At 46.4% G+C, this 21,354-nt stretch overlaps 1 protein-coding gene across 2 annotated transcripts in view; it reads right to left on the bottom strand.

Annotated features, from left to right (window-relative positions):
• Positions 1-21,354, bottom strand: part of sema6cb (semaphorin 6Cb) — an 81,858-nt gene that overhangs the window by 47,735 nt on the left and 12,769 nt on the right. For both annotated transcript variants that reach the window (XM_068717498.1, XM_068717499.1), the window contains exons 2-6: positions 10,730-10,933; positions 7,220-7,334; positions 6,525-6,582; positions 2,052-2,108; positions 1,536-1,637 (exon numbers count right to left, since the gene is read on the bottom strand). In XM_068717498.1, coding sequence (XP_068573599.1) covers positions 1,536-1,637; positions 2,052-2,108; positions 6,525-6,582; positions 7,220-7,334; positions 10,730-10,871 — 474 coding nt within the window. In that variant the 5' untranslated portion in view covers positions 10,872-10,933. The remainder of the gene's footprint in view (positions 1-1,535; positions 1,638-2,051; positions 2,109-6,524; positions 6,583-7,219; positions 7,335-10,729; positions 10,934-21,354) is intronic.

The following is a 21,354-nucleotide window of genomic DNA, read 5'->3' as shown; positions in this document are numbered from 1 at the left end:
ATCACGGTCCAAACCCGTGGCGTCACGTCGGACCCCAAAACCGTAAGCTCTGCTTCTGCATCGTCCTGGAAACCAATGCGTTTCTGAAGTACGGCGACTCATCGTTGCAGCCTCAGGTCGGTCTCTTGACCCCCCTCCTCGCTTCCTCCCTCTCATTTCCTCTCCTCCTCCCTCTGCTCTCTTTGCCTTCATCAGAACGTCTCGTGTTCTGTCGACAGGATTGCTCTCTTGTCTTGTTGAGCAAACAAATTATTCCGCCAACAGAAAGCGTTTGAAGTCATAAAAAAAAACCTACAAATATACCGACATTCACAGCGATCGGTGCGAGAGTCTGAGGTCCACTCTTTATATGCGTTTAGTCATTTTTCCGGTTATTTGCTGCAGTTTGACCCGTCAGCTGTGCTGTTGCGTCACCGTTGAAAAACGCATATTGAAGCGCTGGCCGTTAAGACTTCTCTCGCTCGGCGTGACCGGCGTTTGTGCTCGTGTGATTTCATATTAAATGTCCTTTTTTTCCCCCCGAATGCCGTGTTTTACGAGATGTTATTTTCGTGCGGGCTCTGAAAGCCTTTCACAGACGTAGTCCATCTGAAGAGCGTTGGACATTAACATTATTGCAGTGCAGTGAGAATGTTCTGTAATGCAGCTTTTTTTTTTTTTTTTTATATATCATCTTCATATTTTTCTGACCTTATTTCTCCTTAAGGCGAGACAAGACAGGCAGAAATATTGTTTTTCATGCACTGGTCAATTTTGAGATTTCAGTCAATTTTCAGACCGGTGGAAAGAAAACATCAAAAATACACATGTAGGTGTTTATTTTACTACTTTGTCTGTTTACGTCTGTAGATTTCTACTAAATTCACCAAAAGTTACCTTTACATAATGCCTCATTTGCATATTTAAACATAACATTTCAGAAAACTTGTAATACAAAAAAGAATTGCCTCAATGTAAGTAATCAAGTGGGGAAGTTTCATGTTGATATCTACGAGTTAATTTTTCTACCCTATTCACCTGTAGACTCTTCTAAACGTCTGTAATTTAAAGGACGTTTTCTCTAAATGGAGTTTTTCTCAGACTCTGATCCAGAAATCTCCACTTCAGCAGCTCTGACATCCACCAAACTTCACACCTTCATTCCTCTCTGTGTGCTGAAGCTTTCTACAGAGGGGTTATGTTCACACACCACTCATAAGATGATTTATGCAACATGTTTGTAATAAAGAAATGGCCAAAAATTGCTGTCGACAGTGTACTCCGATTCATGGAATGATACAAAGAGACATCCCAAATTCCCTCAGTCAAAACCTTTGACTCAAATATTTCGTGAATCTCAATGACTGTTTGCTGCATGTCTTGCGATGCATGCGTCTGAACGTGCAACGCTGCGACTTCACTTTGCACGAACACATCAAACATGTGCTCCGCGTGAACCTCTCTGTTCATGACCCCGACCTCCCAGACAATGACGCGAGTTTAGTTTGTCACGCGCCTCACAACGGCACGTCCCGTAACACGAGCCGGTATCTCACCTTATAATTACGGCAGGTGGGGTTGAAGGCGTTGGTGCCACAGGCGAAGAGGGTCTCGTCGTTGCGCGGCACCAGCACTTTGATGTAGTTGTAACATTCGTCCTGTCGGGTGGAAAGGAAACAGATTGGTGTTACCGCGCGTCAGGAAGCTACCGGCACGCCAACAACGATGACAGAAACCAAAGCAGGACTTGCAGCAGGTGGATGTTGCATTCCACTGGCTGGCACACATGCAGCAGCCTTCTCTCTGTTTTACAGGCATTATCGGAAATCCCCAGGTTGATTTTTGTGGTTTTTAATGCAGCTCTGGGGGGGGGGGCCGCTACGCCAAAAAACGGCCCAGTCTGTCGCCTCCTGATGGATGCGCACACCCGATTCCGATAAGCTACCTGCACACCGTTACTTATTATTGCAAATCTTCTCTGTGCAGGAAAAGGCGAAAGACTGAGAAAAATAAAAGCCAAAAAAAAAAAAAAAAAGAGGAAGATGCGCATGTGTCTGGGAGATAATACTCACGCTGTTTTTCCCTCTCACGGTGCACTTCTCCACATCCTTCGTCTTCCAAGTCAGCTTCTGAAAAAAAAAAAAAAAAGAAAAAAAAAAAAATGAACAAGACAGCCAACTGTCAGGCTCAAAGACAAGCTGTTCCTCACCATCCCGGTTGCTCCCGATCGCTCAAGTGCTATTACCAGACAGCTGTGATGAAAATCTCATTAACTTCAATAAACTGTCGTGGAAAAAAAACCAAAAAAAAACACAACAACAACAAACAAACAAACGGATGAATATCAGGGATGCCTGCGCAGCTCGTCAGTGGGAAGCTAAACACTGTGGTTTGTCAGCGATACAATAATAAATTGAAAAAAAAATAAAAAAATCACTCTGGAAAAATAAATGTGGATCTGTGAGAACAGAACACGAACACGGGAAATCAAAAGGGATGTTTGCATCGCCTCCCAGTCTTTATGAGGAGCAGTCGATTAGCCCTAATTAACCCGATGGACAGAAGCTCTGCCCGCGGTATTCACACTCTCACACACACACACACACACACACACACACACACACACACACACACACACACACACACACACACACACTTCATGTATCGGCGCTGGTCATCCAGTGGGCCGCTGTGGCAAAATGATCTATCGACGTGTTTAACAGGCTCTGACTACTTCAATGTGCTCCGTTGAATTGTCGAGATGATTTACAGGCCAGAATGTCCTCAGAGCTCATAAATTACCCCAGAGGAGGCTGGCTGTTGCGCAACATCCTGCTTCAGTTCCACATCAGCCTGTCGCCGACGGCTCCCGACGGCGTTTGAGCAGACGGGAAGCTTGACGTCTCACTCAAGTGACGGAGGCAACGCCCGGGCATTGTGGGACGGCGGCGCGACGGGGACGCGTCGGTCTGCAGTCGGAGCTCGAGGGAACTCCTTCGGATATTTAAGACGAGTTTTTAACACCAATTGAGCCTTCGATAAGCCCCGCCCCCCACTGCTGCTCCATCAGAGCTACCATGGAGCCCACACTGTCACTAACTGCACTCCTTGAAGGAGTATCATCAAAAACAAGTTGAAAAGATCGAGACAGAAGACGATGAAATTAAGGAAACAACACTGTATACAAAGCAAGAGCAGCATACCGTCAGTAGCTAGCGTAGCATAGAAGTGCTAACGCTAGTTAATGATATGCTAACGTACTCTGACTAATGTTAGCTCCACAGATCTTTTACGTAATAACAACGTTTTAGAACTATATATCTCCGGGTAACAAGTATCACTATGACACAACGTTTGAACATGACAACCAAAACCGGCCTATGGTCGGAGCTGTCCGATGCTACGCTACGATTGGCCAGTCACGCGTTCGAGGGCGGGACTTGCCAAAGGCTCAATTGCTGGCTTGAACAGGTCCCGGTTTCAGTAACCGTTGAGTTGCAACTCTAAAAGTATCATAATAGGAGACTATCCTTAGACTTGAATACATGTGCATATTTTTTTAATTACTTTCTTGACATTGAGTCTGGAGGAGATATTTGCACATTGTTTGAGATGAACAGACATTATTTTCATACTGAACGAACACCTTTGAATGAAGTGTATTTTACAGTATCTCCTTGTGTTTCCACCAAGTGAAAGAGAAAATTCAACAAAAGAAAACAACACCATGAATCAAGGACAAGTACAAGTCCTGTGCTTTAGACGCTGAAAAGTACAAACTGGAGAAACTTTGACATTTAATTCTCCTTTTTTTTTTGGGGGGGGGGGGGGGCTGTTTAGGACATAAATTGGTCTCGAGGTAGCCACCCTGTGGCAAAATACATTTCGATGCCTTATTGGAGCCGAGGGGTCACTCCTCCTTGTTCCTGAAAAACAATTTGTCCCACAGGCCCCTCGTTCTCCCGTTCTCAGAGCTGGGTTTTCCATTTAATCGGATAGCTTTCAGTGCAGCAGTCAGATCACAAACTGCTTAGAACAGGTGAATGCAATCTAACTGTCGGGTACACAGGAAAACACACGGCTTAATTGAGGAGGGTTTCCTTGTTTTACACCTTCAAACCGATTTAATTTCCTCTACATACACAATGACGAATGCATCGACCGCCAATGTGTTAGCAATCGTTTCTGTCGCACCCGAAGCCTGTTGGCTCGTTCTGCAGACATGGGAAAAGAAAAGTCTTAAATCAATCGTTTTAGGACTTCCCAAAAGGTTTCCGTAATTCACTAAAACGGAAGGAGTCTCTGTCCTCCTGTCTTTCCATTTTCTCGACAACCATTCATCCGATCGACTTCACACTCGGCGGGTGCGTTGCTCAGTGTCCGAGGAAGCGCAGCGTCGAGCGTGAAATCGTCTGGGATGAGCGGTTCTTCAGAAAAGCCGCAGACGGCGAACGCCGAACGCCAAGAAATTGGCCCGTTTTGAACGGACACGGCGCCAGTTCCCTAAAAACAGCCGTGCTCTGTAGGTTTTAGCAAACATTATTCAAACATAAGTATGAAGTGCATTTGTTGGGGACTCTTTTTCTTTTTTAGCCGCGGATTTACACACATTGACTACAAAGGCCTATGTCTACCAGTGCAAAATGGGGCAATGCTTGTTGGGATCAAGCCTTGGTTGGTTTTGTTCTTCTCCAGAGACTTGTTAACGATAAAAAAAAGCAGCCGTATCCTTTAAGGGGAGTTGCCTTTGGCATTAGATGGTTTTGCACATCTTTTGTCTGTCTGCTACATTTCTTTGCTAAAACAAACAACAGAATCAATAAGCTGAGCCAGAACAATGAGGGATAACTCTCTAATAAGAACGTTTTTTCGGAGCAGCGCTCGTCTCCCTGCGGTGTCTCCGTCCTCCAGGTCCAATGCGCGGATCGTCTCCGACGCCACTTTGTGAAGATCCGACGCGAGTCAGCGTTATGGTAATAGGCCCTGCCTCGTCCACGCTCCATTTGGTTTACTAATAATTACTTATGGCTACGCAAGACCGGGGAGATCAGTGAAGGGGGGGGGGGGGGGATGTGAAAAGAGAGCCCGGCGTGACACAAATGAAGAGCTGGTTTAAAGGAATGGATCTGTGATGAACTAGTTTCGGGAACGGGAGAGCAAGAAGCAGAATAAACTTCCACTCACGTCCCTGCTATCACACCGGAGGCGGCAGAGGTTTGGGTAAAAAAAATGCATTCTATAAAAACATTCAATATCTACGTTCTCATATAACATAACTGGGGGGAAAAAAAAAGACAAACTGCTCTAAAGTTGACCCGAATCAATAGTTTGGATCTCCCGGACGTGGAGCGGTGGCCTTTTCAGGATGAATATCCGTGTTCAGCGCTAATCTAAATACAGCCAAACAAAAGTCCGGGGGCCTCGGAGGGCTTTTGTTTAAGTGCAATCATGTTTGACAAATGAGATTCAGATAGGAAGGAGCGGTGGCACTTCAGAAAGCCACAAGAGCCCCGCTCCACTTGTATTGGATATACGTCTGAAGAGAGATTGCTTAATACTTGAATGAAAAGGCAAGCAAGGGCAGGAAGGAAAATAATGAGGTGCAAACATTACGGGAGATTTTCCCTGTGTACACACACACGCGCACGCGCACGCGCACACACACACACACACACACACACACACACACACACACACACACACACACAGAGTGGTTCAGCAAAACCAGGACTAGTCTGCAGAGAGCCCTTCTTTGGAACAGGATGAGGTCTTTATACGTCATAAAGAAATATCAACAGTAAAATCCAACGTTCAGGCATATCGGACACTAAATGGCCACAAAATCCTATTTTGACATTTAACAAATGAAGCTGGGCGGTTCTCTACCGGTTACAGATCATTGGTAATGCTAAAGATCACCAGATATAAGACACAAATTCAGGACGGACCAATATTCTAAACTCCAGCGAGATATTTGTGTGAAGCGTAAACTGTCTACGGTAGAAACGGTCACATCTGCGCCATATTTACGCCAAGATGAAGTCAATTTCCAGCAGCTACGATTGTTAGCGTAGCCTAGCGCCAAACTCCATTCGGAAAACAAGCATTTTAAAAGTAATTTGCTTGCCGTCTTACCGACAGACCCGGGAGAGCATGAATTCAGACTTTTTACAAATCGGCACCACGGCGTAGATATTTTGGCGTCTCTTTTAATCTGTTTATTGCAATGAAACAGGACAGACACTGTGTTTATTGTGTCGTCACCGCTGCAGTCCAGCCAACGTGTGGCTCGAAAGATACAGTGAATCACCGCATAATGACGCCGGGAACAAAGACACATTCACGTTTGGTTTTTCCAAAGGATCTGGGACTTCCACAACATGTGCAGAGCAGTAACAGAGGTTATTCCAGCCTGTTGGTGTCCTACATGGTGGCAGGCAGAAGCTACGCATTAATATATTGGTCAGTTAATACATATGAAGAAAGAGTTACATGTTGGATCCGTACATCAAACAAGGACTCAGAGTGTGGACAGACTCTCCTACCTGCTGTGGGATTATCTGCTCAGACGAAGTGGCGAGATTGATGGCAAACACATGGTCCCTGAGAGAGAGAGAGAGAGAGAGAGAGAGAGAGAGACAGAGACGGAGAGAGAGAGAGTCAAGAAACCATCAGTGAGGTCATCTCCACGCTCTCTGAATGCAAAAGCTCCAAAAGCCTCCGATCAACACCGCTGCACCGACACTCGGACCGATTGAAGGCGCATTAACGGGAAAACTTTGTTGGCTTTTCTACAAAGTCGTCCAACGGCCAAAAGAAAACGTCCCCGCCCCCCCCCCCCCCCAACTGTCGACGCAACCCACATGAATCACTGGTGAAGCGAGGCGTGCACTTTGTTGTTTGCAGCTGTGGAAAATATCAAGTCCACTTAGGTACATTAGCAATCTCTCTACCTTTTCAGACGGCGTTCTTGGCAGCGAGCGCGCTGCAGTTTGAGAGCGAGCCAACGGCTGTAGAGGAATTTATTTTTTTGCACAACGAAAGTAGGCGGAGGAGGCGCAACAACAACAACAACCTCGTACTTTTTTAGTTAATTAACCTACTGCATCTTGATCGAGAAGGGGAGCAACGTGCAATTAGGCTGAGAGGTTTTGCGGGGGGGAGGGGGGGAAGAAACTCCGGACATTCGGCGCAAAACTGCAAACGACGGGATAAGTTTGGGTATATTCAAGGGACTGACCGGGCAGCGATGTAGAGCATGCGGTTGATCCTCAGCATCCTCTGGAAGTCCAGGCCCAGGCGGACGGTGTCGTTGTCCGACAGGAGTCCCTGGAAGCTGGGGTAGAGGTAGGAGGCTGCGTGGGGGAAGAGACGGAGAGAAAACACAATCGGTTAAAGAACTCCGAATAACAAAAAGACGCCAGATAACCAGCTGAGCTTCTCAACAAAAGGTTTGAAAACATGAGAATACCTGAGACTTAATATCAACATTCATATCAACTGTTCATATAACTGATTGTTGACCACGCAGGCCAGCTTTATTAGACATGCAATTCATTCTTAATTGTCATGAATTAGCGCTTTTACAAAACAGCTGTTGTTATTTTCAGATTCTTAAAGAGACAGAAGGACAGGAAGGCTCAACAGTTATCCAGAACTTATCTGCAGCTTAGCAAAAAAAAACAAAAAAACAACACCTTCACAGTTTAAGAAACACTAAACCAAGGTTGCAGTTTGGCAAAATGTGACGGAGCATGCACTCGTATGCTAATGTGCACTCGCGTAGGTGGATGAGCGGCGGAATAAATATAATCCAAAGTTGCAAATTAGCTGGTCGTGTCACAGGAGTCAGGTTCCGATTTGAATAAACGGATCCTGGCGAGGGAGTCTCAGCCGAGGACGGAGGAGACGAATCAAAACCATCTGAACGGAAAATGTGTCCGTCTGGTGAACCCGCGTTTATACAGCTCTCATCTGTCTCTGAGGTCATCGTTGTGTTGTCATGCGATATGGAAAAAAAAAAAAAAAAAAAAAAAAAAAAAAAACACAGACGTGTGCAGCAACATAAAAACTGAGAAGAACTGAGGGGACAAGAAAGAGGAATGAACGCTCTGCTTTCACTACGGCTGCTTTCCATTCGCCCTTCTTTCCTCTTCTGCATTTTAATTCCTTCTTGCCATTTTTCTACTCCATCACACTAACTCACTGGAGGGGAAACAATGGGAGACTGGGTCCACTACTTAAAGAGGAGTATGACAGCCAGTCAGTAGATATATATATATGTGAAATTAAAGGATGCTCCAGGCAGATATGGAATTAGTCTGCTCGATACTGACACCGGGCCTCCTCCACATCAAAGACATTTCCTTTCCGTTTCCGTTTTTTTTTCTTTTTTTCCTCTTCTAAATTAAGATTCAGCTCCGGGCCACGGCGCTGTGGATCTGTAAAGTACTGTATTAAGTGCCCTCCAGCCTCCCATCTGACCCGGGCTGCTGCCGAATTAGCAATCCCCGCTAGAAATGCACCGCAAATCGGAAATGAGCCTCTCTGCGGGGATCCCCGTGTTCCTCTAACCGCCGGTCTCGGATCGACTGTTTAAAGATTTAAACCCTTAATGTCTGGGCTGAGCGCTGGACCTTTCTGTTCTGTCTGGAGGAGAGAGTCCCAGCGGCCCATGGGCCGGGCCCGCCCCGCTGCCCTCCCCCCGGCTTTTCTAATTACTCCTCAGCACTTTCACGTCCTCTCAAGCTTTTAGGCGCTTTTTAGCGTCTTAAAAAAAAAAAAAAAAAAAAATAACGCTAAAAATGGCGGGCGGCAACGCCTAAGAACTATTTTTGATAAATAATTAATCATTTAAATCATTTTTAATGCAAAAACACCAAATATGTCTTGATTTTTTTAATATATTTTTGAATGTACTAATATAAATGAATATGAAAATGTATTTTAATATTAATTAGATATTATATAAGGGATCTATAAAACTGTCATGGGCATTTTTTTTTTTTAAATCAAGAACATTTTTGGAAGATTTTGCAATAAGGAAAATGAATAAAACACAATGCAGCGTTTTGTCGGCCGTTGTGTGCAAAAGCAAAGTTTGGTCCGGATAGAAGTTGAATGATTATCATCCTGATGCATTTGCACATTCCTTCCTCATCCTCCTATAAAGTATTAAAGACGCTGTACTGTGCTCTGGCATCTCATAAGGTGTTGCACTAATGGATGCATTACTCAAACTGGACCCCCCCCCCCCCCCCCCATGTGTGTGCATACGTGTCACTGATTAACATAAGAGGCTGCATAATAAGCCGTCTGTAACACAGACCCCGTTTGACCTTTATCACACGTGTCTTATGGGGGGAAAAAAAAACAGTGGAACTAAATCACCATTCAAAAGCAATTAGTGACTTTCCATCACAACAGAGGAGCGGAGCCGGAGCGTCATCAGTGGAACCTTTCAGCGTTCCGTTACGGTCTAAATCAAGTGGTTAGTGGTTAATACACAGATGCTCATTTTGGGGGTGAAGTATTCCTTCAATATAAAAAGAACACGGCAGCAGCTCCAGTGTAATACTAATGTATCGCACTTGTTACGTTGAGGTGACTCGGGGTGTGATTTCATAGACTTCTACAGACTCGTGAAGGACTACGAGTCATAATGGCCGTCTCGCGGAGTTGTGCGGGACCTCGTGTGCCCCGCTGCTGCCCCCCCCCCCCACAGCTGGAACCGGGAGGTGATAAATTGCTCTCATTACACCTGGGATGGAGCTCCACATATAGCACTATTAGCGCAGCTATTCCTGCTAATGGTCGCGTTGCTCTCTTACAGATAGATCAATTACGGCGTGCGGGGCCACGGTCTCGGCCCGCCTCTTAAATCAATTATGGGCCATTACGTTCAGCGGACCCCCCACACCCCCACACCCCCCACACCCAACCCAGGCTGTGGTGTCTTAAGAGAGTCACGGATGTCCAAGATCCTCCTCTTAAGCTCATACATTAATATTGATATATATATATATCAATATGTCTTTTTCACACCTGTAGTTCGGCCCTTTGGGTGTGAAACAAAGAAAAACGGATCCATTGCTGCCCATTAAAGTAATGTTTTTGTATTTTTTTTTTTTTTTTTGGGGGGGGAGGGGGTTCTGGTCTTTGTTGTGTTCACACTAACTCTTAAGCCCTGTGGACAGACAGGTAACTCATCCTTCAGAGGAGCTCAGTCTGACTGAACCAAAGGAACAGAGCGGACATTATTGGGAATTTCAACCGAATGGAACCAAAACAGGTTAAGCGCGAAAGCACATTTGTATGAATCTCACTATATGAGCCTTTAGTTACAGGTCCAGTTTGTCTTTCTTTGGTGTAAACTAGTGTGAACATGTCCGCAGCCTCCTTTTGTCTGTATTATTTTGGGTGTAACGTCTTAAGATCTCTCTAACGAGGAACCGTTTGTGATCCGATCCTCCTTCTTCTTTACAAAGCCGTGACTGAGGAAGGTGTGTTTTTCGTGCGAGTTGCTGCCATTGTTTCCAAAGCCAACAAAAAAAACAAAAAACAGAACGATAGCCATGAATATTGCAGCAGCCTGAACAAAAACATGCCCTTAAAAAAAATACACATCCGCCGTGTCGCCCCTAGTGATGACAAAACGCCTCGCCGACCTCCGGCTTTCGCTTCTCACAGCTACTTGCATGCAACAAGGGTCACCATGGCAACACGGCAATTTTTTTTATTTTAAACTTACACTCTCTGCCCACGACGCTGACGGGCTCCAGGTCCTGGGGGAACGGCGCGGCCGCCGAGCACAGCCGAGGTAAGAAGGCGGCCAGGGCGAGAGCCAGGACGGCCGGCAGGACGGGTCGAGGCGGGCCGGGCTTCGGCCTCATTTTGGCAGCGGATGATGAGGCCTCACCAGAAACACATGGCCCACGGCGGATTCACCTCCCACCTGGAGTGAGACGAACAGGTCATCAGGGGTCAGAAACAGTCAGAACAGTGCTTCTACACAGTGGATATTTCCTGCTACAGCTTCTACTGGAGAATAACGCAGAACTCCTGACCTTTAAACGTTGTGGACAAGTATGTCAAGCAAAAAAAAAAAACAGCAGGGGGGGGGGGCAGGTCTTATTTGCATGCGATGCCTTCTGTCAATGTGGCCGAGTGTTCGTTGAGATGTGAGAGTGTAACCACAAAAGGTAAACGGAGTCAGAGAGAAAGAGAACCAGACCTGAGGGAGGCAACCTGGGGAGGAGGCGGAGCCACGAAGACCACCTTATTTACTGCCCATAATGAAGAAAGTCTTTCACAGACGACTTGGCACAATTAAACCCTCGCTCTTCTCTTCGGCCCGCCCTGTCACCAGGCCCCTGACACTGTCACCAGGCCCCTGACACTGACACCAGGCCCCTGATGGCAGCATTAATCACTCAGGTTAAAGGTCTGTATGTGAGTGAATGGAGACCCGTCAGGTGTACCAAGACTCTCACTCAATACCCGCTGAGGTCCGGTTATACAGCTCTCCATGACCCTTAAAAGTTTAAAAGTTGATGTATATGTAAATGTGACTGATTGAGACCAATGGAGTTATTAAGCTACAGTGTTAAAATAAAGTAGGTATAAAAAAGTACAAGAACAAAAAAAAAAATGGTGAAATAGAATAAAATGGAAGCCATCATATGTTATCACATATTCTGCAAATCTAAATCCGGTATTTTATGTTATTATATTTTACATTTTAATATATTACATTTTTTTATCTGCCTCATAAAACACATCGAGGATGAAAATGGCAGTTTCTTTTCATTAAAGTCCAGTAAATCATCAGCCTGGGTGATACGTTTCAACCCGAATCGTCATTTAATGCTCAGGTGACTGAAGTCCAACTTCCCAAGATCTGTTTTTTATTTTTCTTCTTTCATCTGCAGACGTAGAAATCATCACGACAGCTTTTATCTGTTCCAGACTGGACAGCATCTGATACAAAGCTGCTGCTGCCAGGCCTTCAACACTCAGTAAGAGAAGAAACCTCATCTTCACTGAGCTTCAGAGCTGATTTAAAGATCTTACCGCTTGTTTTTAAAGCCTCGTATATATCTGAGATCTCCTCCCTGTGAGCCTGATCCCTGCCAGAGATTCAGGGCTCTAACGGTTCCTCGACTCGTTAACAAAAAAGGTGACCGCCACGGTCGGCCACTTTCCACCTAATCGAGCTACTTTGTTCGCATGTTTGAGATATTCTGCGAAAACCATCAGACGACACTACAAAACACGGACCGGCAACAATCAGGCGACCAAGAACCTTCCAGAACGTTTCGACGCGCGCTACTCGAGAAAACAAACCTCCGTTCACAGAAAAGATAACAATGGCTGCTTATCATGTAAAAAAAAAAAAAGAAAGAAAAAGCCACCTGCCTTGTTTCAAAATCCCAGAATAACATTTTCAATAAACGGTGGTGACAAGAGAGTCCAGAGAACAACGCTCCTAAAGCAGACTAAACCTGCGGGTGAGAGCGGGAATAATTAGCAGCTCGCGAGGCCGAGATCTGTTTGATACACATCTGTGGAAGGACACGGTGACAGACGGGGCGGCGGAGGGATATTTGTCGCAAAAACAAACTTCGAAGGTGCGACGGCGGCGACCTGAGCTCCCCCCCTCTGCCAACTTATTTGGGGCGACGCGTCCTCCACAGGGGTCCCGACGAGCCGTCCCTAATTTATGTACTGCGTCGCCTTGGCAGTGAGACTCGGGCCACATGGTTTTTTAAGTGGGAGCAGGAAATTAAGTCCACAGAGACATGAACCGCCATCAATATTGATAATAGTCTGCTTCATTTGAATGCAGGGGAGGGAGCCGCGTTCAGCGGTGAGGTCAAGCGATGATCACAACGCAGTGAATGGAGGGGAGTGGGCGGCGGTCTGCTGGTGTTTACTTTGCGCACACGGCTTGTGTGGCCTGCCTTCAGCGAGATATATACGAGGACAATATACCTGATGGATTAGCATCGCACGCCATGATTTAGGGGGGGGGGGGGGGCTTTGTTTTTGTTTCAGCCACAAACAGATTATGTTTCAGTGGAATCGAGACAAATCCATGAGGAAAAATCCTTTTAAATGGCAACCAAAAGGGTTTGAAAGGACTTCCGTGAAACGCCACGCAACGAGTCCCAAACGCAAAAAAAACACACACACACACACACACACACACATACGCGGCACGCCGAGGGAGCCAGAGATCATTTATTGACAACCGGTGGACTTATTATCATCCGGAGCAAAGAGAGAGAAAGTTGCAGAGCGCATCACGTTCAGGGTTAAAAAGAACTCACTGCTCCTCCACTGCAACATTTAGAAAACCGTGCGCTTCCAAAGAGAAGCACACTGAACTCTGACAAGAGTATTTAGAGCCGCTGCAGTCGTAAAAGAAAGACAAATAAGAGAGAGAGAGAGAGAGAGTCGGGGGGAGAAGGGTAATATGCAGAGAGACACTTGAGAGAAAAACACTGATATTCTCTGAGATCGAAAACTCACACATTTCCAAGAAAACAACACAAACTTATGAAGAAAATACTGCGAGGCGGGAGCTCTGAAAGGTGTATATATATATATATATATATATATATATATATATATATATATATATATATATATATATATATATACACGCTTTCCTTCATGTTCTTTCTGAACATGAATACTAATTTAACAATGTATATATTTTGCACTCTGTGCCTCATGTTCATGCAGTGTGTGATGAGAGCTAACCTTGCACAGTGAAGCGATGTGGTTCCTAGACAAAAAAAAAAAAACCCACACAAATTAGTGTGAGTTTACTCTTGTAAATGCACCACTAACATGTCAGAACGTCCTTCTTTTATGAACCTACAACAGCCCTAATCAGCGTCATCACACCAGGCCAACACAGACACACAAACACGTCATCGCCGACACAAAAAAACAAGCTCCTCTGTTCTGCCCGCGCTCGTAGGACCGGTTAGTGTGAACCGTCGTGGCCCGTGGCCATTTTCCACAGGCTCAGTCAGAGTGGAGGTCTGTTGCAGCGTAAAAAAAAAACCCCGAATGAATGAGGCCCTCAGTGGACTCCGCTAAACCAAGGAGAGAAATGCTCTGTCAGCATGTGATCATTCAGGGGAAGATATATTGACACAGTGCAGCCACTTAAAGACAGATTCATACTCTCATGAGTTTGAGGCTTCTAGTCGTACACAACAAAACCCAAGTCTGTTCCATAACCACTGGGGTTCGTTAATCACGCCGTGTAAACCAGTGTAGTTTGTAAGTACTTAAGTACTTAATTATGTACCGACAACGGACATGAAGTAAAGCATGCAAAGTATTTAAAGTTGGCACTCTCGTAAAATGTGGTCTTCTTTAAATCATGTTATTAGTTTGACACAATCACATCAGTTGTGTAAAGAAGACGTTAAAACGTTATGAAAATGAGACGTTTTATCAGAGTGAAAACACGTTTATATGAAGTATCATATATTATAATATTGTAGGTATTAAAAAAAAGCACCAACTTGGTATTTTGTGGCTAAAATAAGCCCTCGTTATCGCAGCACTTTATGGTTCCGGTTTGTTATACTTCAGCGACCCGCTGGGAAACGACTATATTCTGCAGAATCCTGACATTTAAATTGGTTAAAAAAAGAAGCCGTAACAATGCCGTACGAAAGGTCACGGCTCTGATTTGGTTCTGTTCCAGCTCTGACATTGTCCTGAGAATACAAGCAGAGTGAGGCGGCTGCTCGTCACAAAATTTTTATTTTGACCTTTTCCACACACACACACACACACACACACGCACACACCTGCCGTCCTCGAGCGCCCACGTTTACCTCCAAATGCAAATGTGCGTCAACAATGCATCTCCCCTCTGGAATCCTGAACTTTCTTAATCTAACCTAACACAAAGTGTAATCAGTTAATGACTTTCCGTGCAGTCTGAAGGGGGGGGGGGGGGGGGCTGACAGCTGTCGGAGGGAAATAAGCCACCGCTTATCTCATCTCATGTTTGCTCTCTGTGTTGTAGGGTTTGGACGGGGGGGGGGGGGGGGGCTCGGATCATTTCGTTTTTAATGAACTGGACTCGTGGAGCCATCTGGGAGACGTTGGCAGTCGGGCCTCTTCGGAGGGTTTCTGGGACACTGGCGTTCCATTGATTGTCTGACATTCAGTCGGATTAGCCGACTCTCGGTCTCACGACCCTTCAATTAATACAACATCAGGAGGAAGATCATCTTTGTCTTTATCGGTTGGCATCAGAGGACCAGGAAGTCATTCAAATTCATACGCTAACTCTCTCTCTCTCTCTCTCTCTCTCTCTCTCTCTCTCTCTCTCCCGTCGCGTTAAAAAGTCACATTGGAAACACAAATTCCAGCTTTTATCCTCGATCTAGTGAGCGCCCCGTCCACTCCTGGGGACCGCTGTTGTCAGGCTTGCTGCTCCACAGCGGAGCCGAATCGCCCTCTGATGTTCCCCCGACCTCCTCGGCGCTTCGACGGCGGCGGCGGCGAAGCTAATCCGCTCGCCGAAAGAATAGAGAATATAAATCTCACCTGTGTGAGACATCTTCAAGCCCCCACTGTCCTCCCCCCACTCTGACGTATTCGTGGCACACAAAGGCCGGGAAAATAATAATGAGCGAGCGCATTCCCCACGGACTCCTCGACAATTTCAGACACAATTAGCCACGTTAGCCTCCGCTCTCGACGGGCCGCTGCCGCCGAACAGCTTCCCGAGCTGGAACACAATCTATTGAGGTAGATGTATTTAGAAGTTTTTATAATTTGTAATAAAGTGACAGAGACGGCACTCACTGGGGGACGCTACATGAGCAAAATAAAAAAAATAAAAAATAGAGGACAAATAAGACCGGAATATTGAATATATTAGAAAAGGTGGCGTTAGATAATTCATGCAAATGAACATACGGAGCGCGGCGGCAGCGGCGGCACTCAAGTGTCTCCAAGACACCCGTAAACCCCCACTGACCCGCTCCGACAGATAGTACTCCTCCTTGCTGTGCTGTGAGGATGTCTTAATAAAAAAAGCAGCTGTGGATATTAAAAAATGAAGCAGTAAGAATTATGATGACTCAAAATGCAGTTCCCATTTGCATTATGAAATAATAACAGGGTGTCAAGTTGTCTAGTTTCCATTGCCGTGCCAGACCAGTATGTAAAAAAAAAACCAACAAAAAAAAAACAACAACCTGCCTGATGATTTATTTTTGTCGTTGTCAAAACATCCACATGGGAATTTTAATTTGACGGCGGGAAGGAAAAACAACACATGATCTGAACGGCGCTCGCCGAGACAAACGCTTCATTGTTGAGGAATCGGGTCGATTGTCCCTCCCTCGACTCCTCTCGGTTCATCAGACCACCGATCTCGTCCCGTGACACCAATCACACGTCTCCATCGGCCCTAAGCTGGGGTTTTTTTTTCTCCCCCTCTTAGCGATCGGGTCAGACCCCGCAGTCGACGAAAAAGAATCCCAGTGATAAACATCTGAGGACACTTGAGGATCGTTTCCTTTGCCCCGGCAGTCATTTTCAACTCTGCACTCAACCCACTCAGACGGGAGCAACTTATAACCGCTAATTAGATTTACAAAACGTTTTAACCACGCGGACGTCGTCGTCATTGGAATTGGTATCAGGCGGGCGATCTCCGGTTCTGAAAAGTGAAGCCAAAGTGGAAGCGACTCCTCTGGTTGTATAGAAGTCTAGTCTAAAATGACTCTACTTCTCTCTTGATTTATTCCCTCAGTAAACATTGTAAACATGAGTTTATGGTCTCAACCTCTAGTTTACAGTCTTCTTCAATACAGCATGATGTTCATTTAGTACATTATGGAACATTTAGAGTCAAACAGACCATAAAGCAGGGGATGATTTAGGGGGCGGGGGCTACACAGTGATTGACAGGTCTCTATCACTTCTGTTCACTGGTTGTGAAAACCCAAGATGATGAACGGCGAGAATCCAAGATGGCGACGGCCAAAAAAACGCCGAACTCAAGCTTCGAAACGGCAGTCCACAAACCGACGGGTGGCGTCAGTCTGTGGTTGGGACCAAGGAGCTTTGGGCTCTACTTGATAGACCGACCGACCGTGTGTGTGTGTGTGTGTGTGTGTCTGTGTAGAGTTTAAAAGGTTTGACAGAAGTAAATGGTTACTGTTCTACTCCAAATGGAAGTCTTCTAAATCCACAGGAACAAACAGCGCCAGCAGCTTTATGCCTATTATTTGTCGGTCTACTTTCATTCTTGAAATCCAATGTCAAGAGTTGAGATTTCCGGCGCCGCCCGTCACCGACCGTAACAGGCGAGACGTCTAAGTCGGGCTGTTGAATACCAACACGTCCGATAAAAAGGAGCTGGGGATTTCGGTTTTGGACTTCAAAGACTCCTGCAGGGGCAAAAACAGAACGGCTCCAGGGGAGCTGTAGCAACATTTGAAAAAAAGTCCATTAGCATCCCTGGATGAGGAGGAGTGATGGCTGGCTTCTCGCCTTTTCTTTCTTTTTTTTTTTAAACCAAGAATAGAAAATCAATGGTCCCTGAAGTCCTTTGGTTCTTGGATTAGTATGTCAGCTGCCTGGTGTCAGTATAATGTAGTCTCATCCTCAGAGTCTGCATTGTGCCCTGGCAGGGAGAGAGAGAGCGAGGGAGAGAGAGGGCAAGGTGGCATCCGGGATGAGATGTGTCTGTCAGGGGAGGTTGGGACCCTCCTCGCCATCAACGCCACTCAGGCCGCTCCCAGGGGAGACGCCGCTTTAACCTCAGCGCCCGCAGAGTTCAGACAAGTGACGGGTTAGTCCCGTCGCAGAGGCCATTGATTGTCGTCCCGCGTGTCAGACTGCTTTACTCTGTCCTCATCGAAAAAAAAAAAAAAAGGATCCCCGTCGCAGATCAGAGCCCGGTTCTGTACCGCAGCGGATCTTTAGGGGATTGATGTCAAAGTGGAAAACCAAAGTGACGGCAAAGGAGCCGGCGGAAAGTTCTGAAAACTGTTTCAGTGCTGCGAGGAAACGACGTATTTATCGGCAGCAGCGGATCAAAAAAAACCCACACGTTTCAGATGGTATCAGGGTTTTTGTATTGCTGTGAAAGCATCTTCAAACATCTGCACAAAAACTACATTGAGCCACATGATAATATCCAATCAACCTTTGACCGAATACTCATTTTTACTGAACGAAGCTTGAGCGCATCATGATGTAAACGTTGTTATTAATGCCGATCCCCAATCAGATATTGCTCCTGAATATCGGTCAATAGCGATCTGCGGTCTAACTTTACTTCACTCCATGAAGGCCGAACTGTAATTAATCCGCGGTTCGCAATGCGTGCCGAACATCAGGGATCAACTACGGTCCGTTACACCGCGACTGACTGAACATCCAGTATTCAATAACAATCGAAATAGTCCCCCCCCCCCTCACCCTCCTGCTCTGTGCATCACTCACAGCACTGCCTCCAGTCAGGCCTTCTCTCTCTCTCTCTCTCTCTCTCTCTCTCTCTCTCTCTCTCTCTCTCTCTCTCTCTCTCTCTCTCTCTCTCTCTCTCTCTCTCTCTCTCTCTCTCTCAGGACTTCTTTCTAAAGCCAGCGAGTTGGCCAGACTTCACACAGAGGGATCTATGCGGGACTCAGACAGCGAGACGGTTCTCTGATCGATCCGCAAACCGCTGCAGGCACCATCCATCGTCTTCATGTCTATTTGCAACGGACGAGAAAAAAAAAAAGAACAAAAGAAATAAAAGTAAAAGCCCAGAGGGCGATCGGCCGGCGGAAGGGGGATAAAGCCGCGCTCTCTCTCCCGTTCGTCCGCCTCCGAATTATTTAGATTCGTCTCCAGGAGGGGGCCCCGTCACTCAGGACGCACCTCCGGTCTCCTGCGGTCCTCTTAACGAGTCCCGCCTCCCGGGTCAGCCAATCAAACGGATCCGCTTTTAAAAAAATATGCCGACCCCGTCTCCCTCATGTCTCCGTCTCCTCCTCGCGCATGAATGTTAACTACGCCCTCCTCCTCCTCCCAATCTCTCCGCCATCAATAATTCAGAGTGTTATTGAGAAACACTACCTGAACCCTGTATTGACAGAAATCCAAAGCGCCGTCATTCCCTCAAGGGCGTCATAATTGGATACCTCCCGAGGCCGCCGCTACGAAATGCAGAGCAAGAGGGGGGGGGAAGCGGTCGGCCCGTTGTTTGTCGTTTCCATTTTTACCGTTCTGTTTTCAGGGACTCTCTAATCCGACCCGAGAGCCAGAAGTCGGCCAACTTATCGACTGGAGGACAACCCCTCTAGGAACATTTAGAGGCGGGTCAGAAAGTGTCCCAACTCTGCAGAGCGGGGCCGCAAAAGGAATCACTGAGCGAAGGGTAGGAGTGTCACTGCGTGTTAAAATTAAAATCAATCATGATGATATAATACTCTCACGTCACGAGTATCATGAAAGTGTTCTGTATGCGCGTCACGGAAAAACACAACGCCCCCCTTTGTTCCAATGCTGTTGAGAAAAAGAGCTGACACAAAAGGAGAAAAAAGCAGATCTAATCTCCCGTCCCAGAACACTTTACACACACACACCGGGCCATTGTGTGCCCGGCCTGAGCCCGTCGTGGTTCACGCAGAACTGCTGACCCGCCTGCACAGGGGCCTGAAGAGAGGAGCGAGCCCCGTCCGGATGTAGCGGACGTCCAACAGACCGGGCAGGATGGGAATGTGCTAACACCGACTGGGGGAGAGAGAGAGAGAGAGAGAGCTAAGAGAGACCCGTCAGGTCGGTGGTGAGAGGTTTTAGTGACGCGTCGACACGGACTGGTTCACGGACACGCGTGTGCATGCACACTTACCGACATCACCGATTGTGACTCTTACATCACACCGAGTGCAGAAAACAGGTTTTTTTTTGTTCTTTCTAGCAAACCCTCATTCTGCTGTCAGCGCAGTAAGCAGGAAAAACACTCCACATAAATCCTCAGACACAGAAAGAAAACTCTCGTACGTCAGCAGAACTGACAACGAGGATTAGGCGCATTTTTGTCCAAATGGCAAAACAGGATATAGCGACCCGACGGCTAACCTTGAAGAGTGGAAATGAATCTAGTGCTTAAAGCTAAATGATCAAATACATTCTTTTATCAATTCATCTGACGTCACGGTTCAGGACGATGTTTATTTTTTCCAAAAGGTAAAGTTCGGTTTCAAGTTAATTTCTTTGTCTTTTGCAGGCCTCGTTTGTTTTTTCAGAACGACGACAGATTAAAAATCGTAAATCGGAACGTGAAGCGATTTAAGTGGAGGCTGTATCTATAGACCCAGCTCTATCCGTGCCACAGCTGGATTGCTGAAAAGCAATAAACATATGGAGAGTAAGGGGCCCTCTTAAAACAGACAGTTGCACAGCGGGTACGGTTCAAAATGAGACGCCTCATTAAATAAGTAAGCAGGACAGTGAGGAACGTAAGAGAGCTTGACCGCAGAGAAAAAACAACAACTAAACAACAGCAACAAAGAGACGACCATCTGGCACCGACTACACCGGCCCATCGGATTTACACGCTGGTAAAATGCTCAGTAAACTCTATAAACTTCAATAGAAGACAGCTCCTCGTCAGTCTCCTCGTCGGACTCGATCAGAGCCGGTACGACGCGGAACCTTTTCCTTTTTCCTTTCCCCCGTTGCTCCAGCAAGAGGACCGCCGCTACGAGGACTTCACGGAGGCTTTGTGTCCGTTCACCGAGTGAGACTCCTCCATTAAACACGGAGCCTCTTTGATCTCCATCCCCCCCCCCCCGTGGTACCAATTAGCCCGCTGCACCGTTTGCATTTCCAAACTCTTTGAGCTTCCTACTTTTTTTTTTTTTTGAAAGACACCCTGCATGAATTATCAATCTACCGGAACTTTTATATTCCCTCGCCACGGAAAAAGAAAGCTGAAAAATATGACTGGGCATATATCTCTAAAAGTTTGTCTCATTCGAATGAAGGAACGACGAGCGTGGAAAAAAGGGACGAGACGTATCGCTCGCTTTAGTTTCTGGCCGCTGCCGTCATTTCGCCGCAAGGAGGCCTCTTGCTTCTTGCTTATTGCTCGTCAAAAGAAGAGGTCGCGGCGCCGCCAAACGCAGAGCTTACTACTCAGAGTCTAACAGACGTGCAGGCAGAGCAGTCGAGGGTTGATCAAAGGAAGATAAATAGCTGGGAAGATTCTTCCGCTGCCTTCATCCCTCGTTAGAGGCAATCACACAGCCGTCACCCAGGAGATCCATCCCCGTCACGTTACCGCCAACAACGCGATCGCAGCAATGAGTGACAAAAGTACATTTGGTTGAA

This window comes from Cebidichthys violaceus, unplaced genomic scaffold (genome assembly GCF_023349555.1).
Source record: "Cebidichthys violaceus isolate CVI_PGR_0920_01 unplaced genomic scaffold, fCebVio1.0.p SCAF_213, whole genome shotgun sequence".
NCBI classification, from domain to species: domain Eukaryota; kingdom Metazoa; phylum Chordata; class Actinopteri; order Perciformes; family Stichaeidae; genus Cebidichthys; species Cebidichthys violaceus.
The sequence above is the reverse complement of the archived record's forward strand: the minus strand, read 5'-3'. Positions and strand labels throughout refer to the sequence as shown.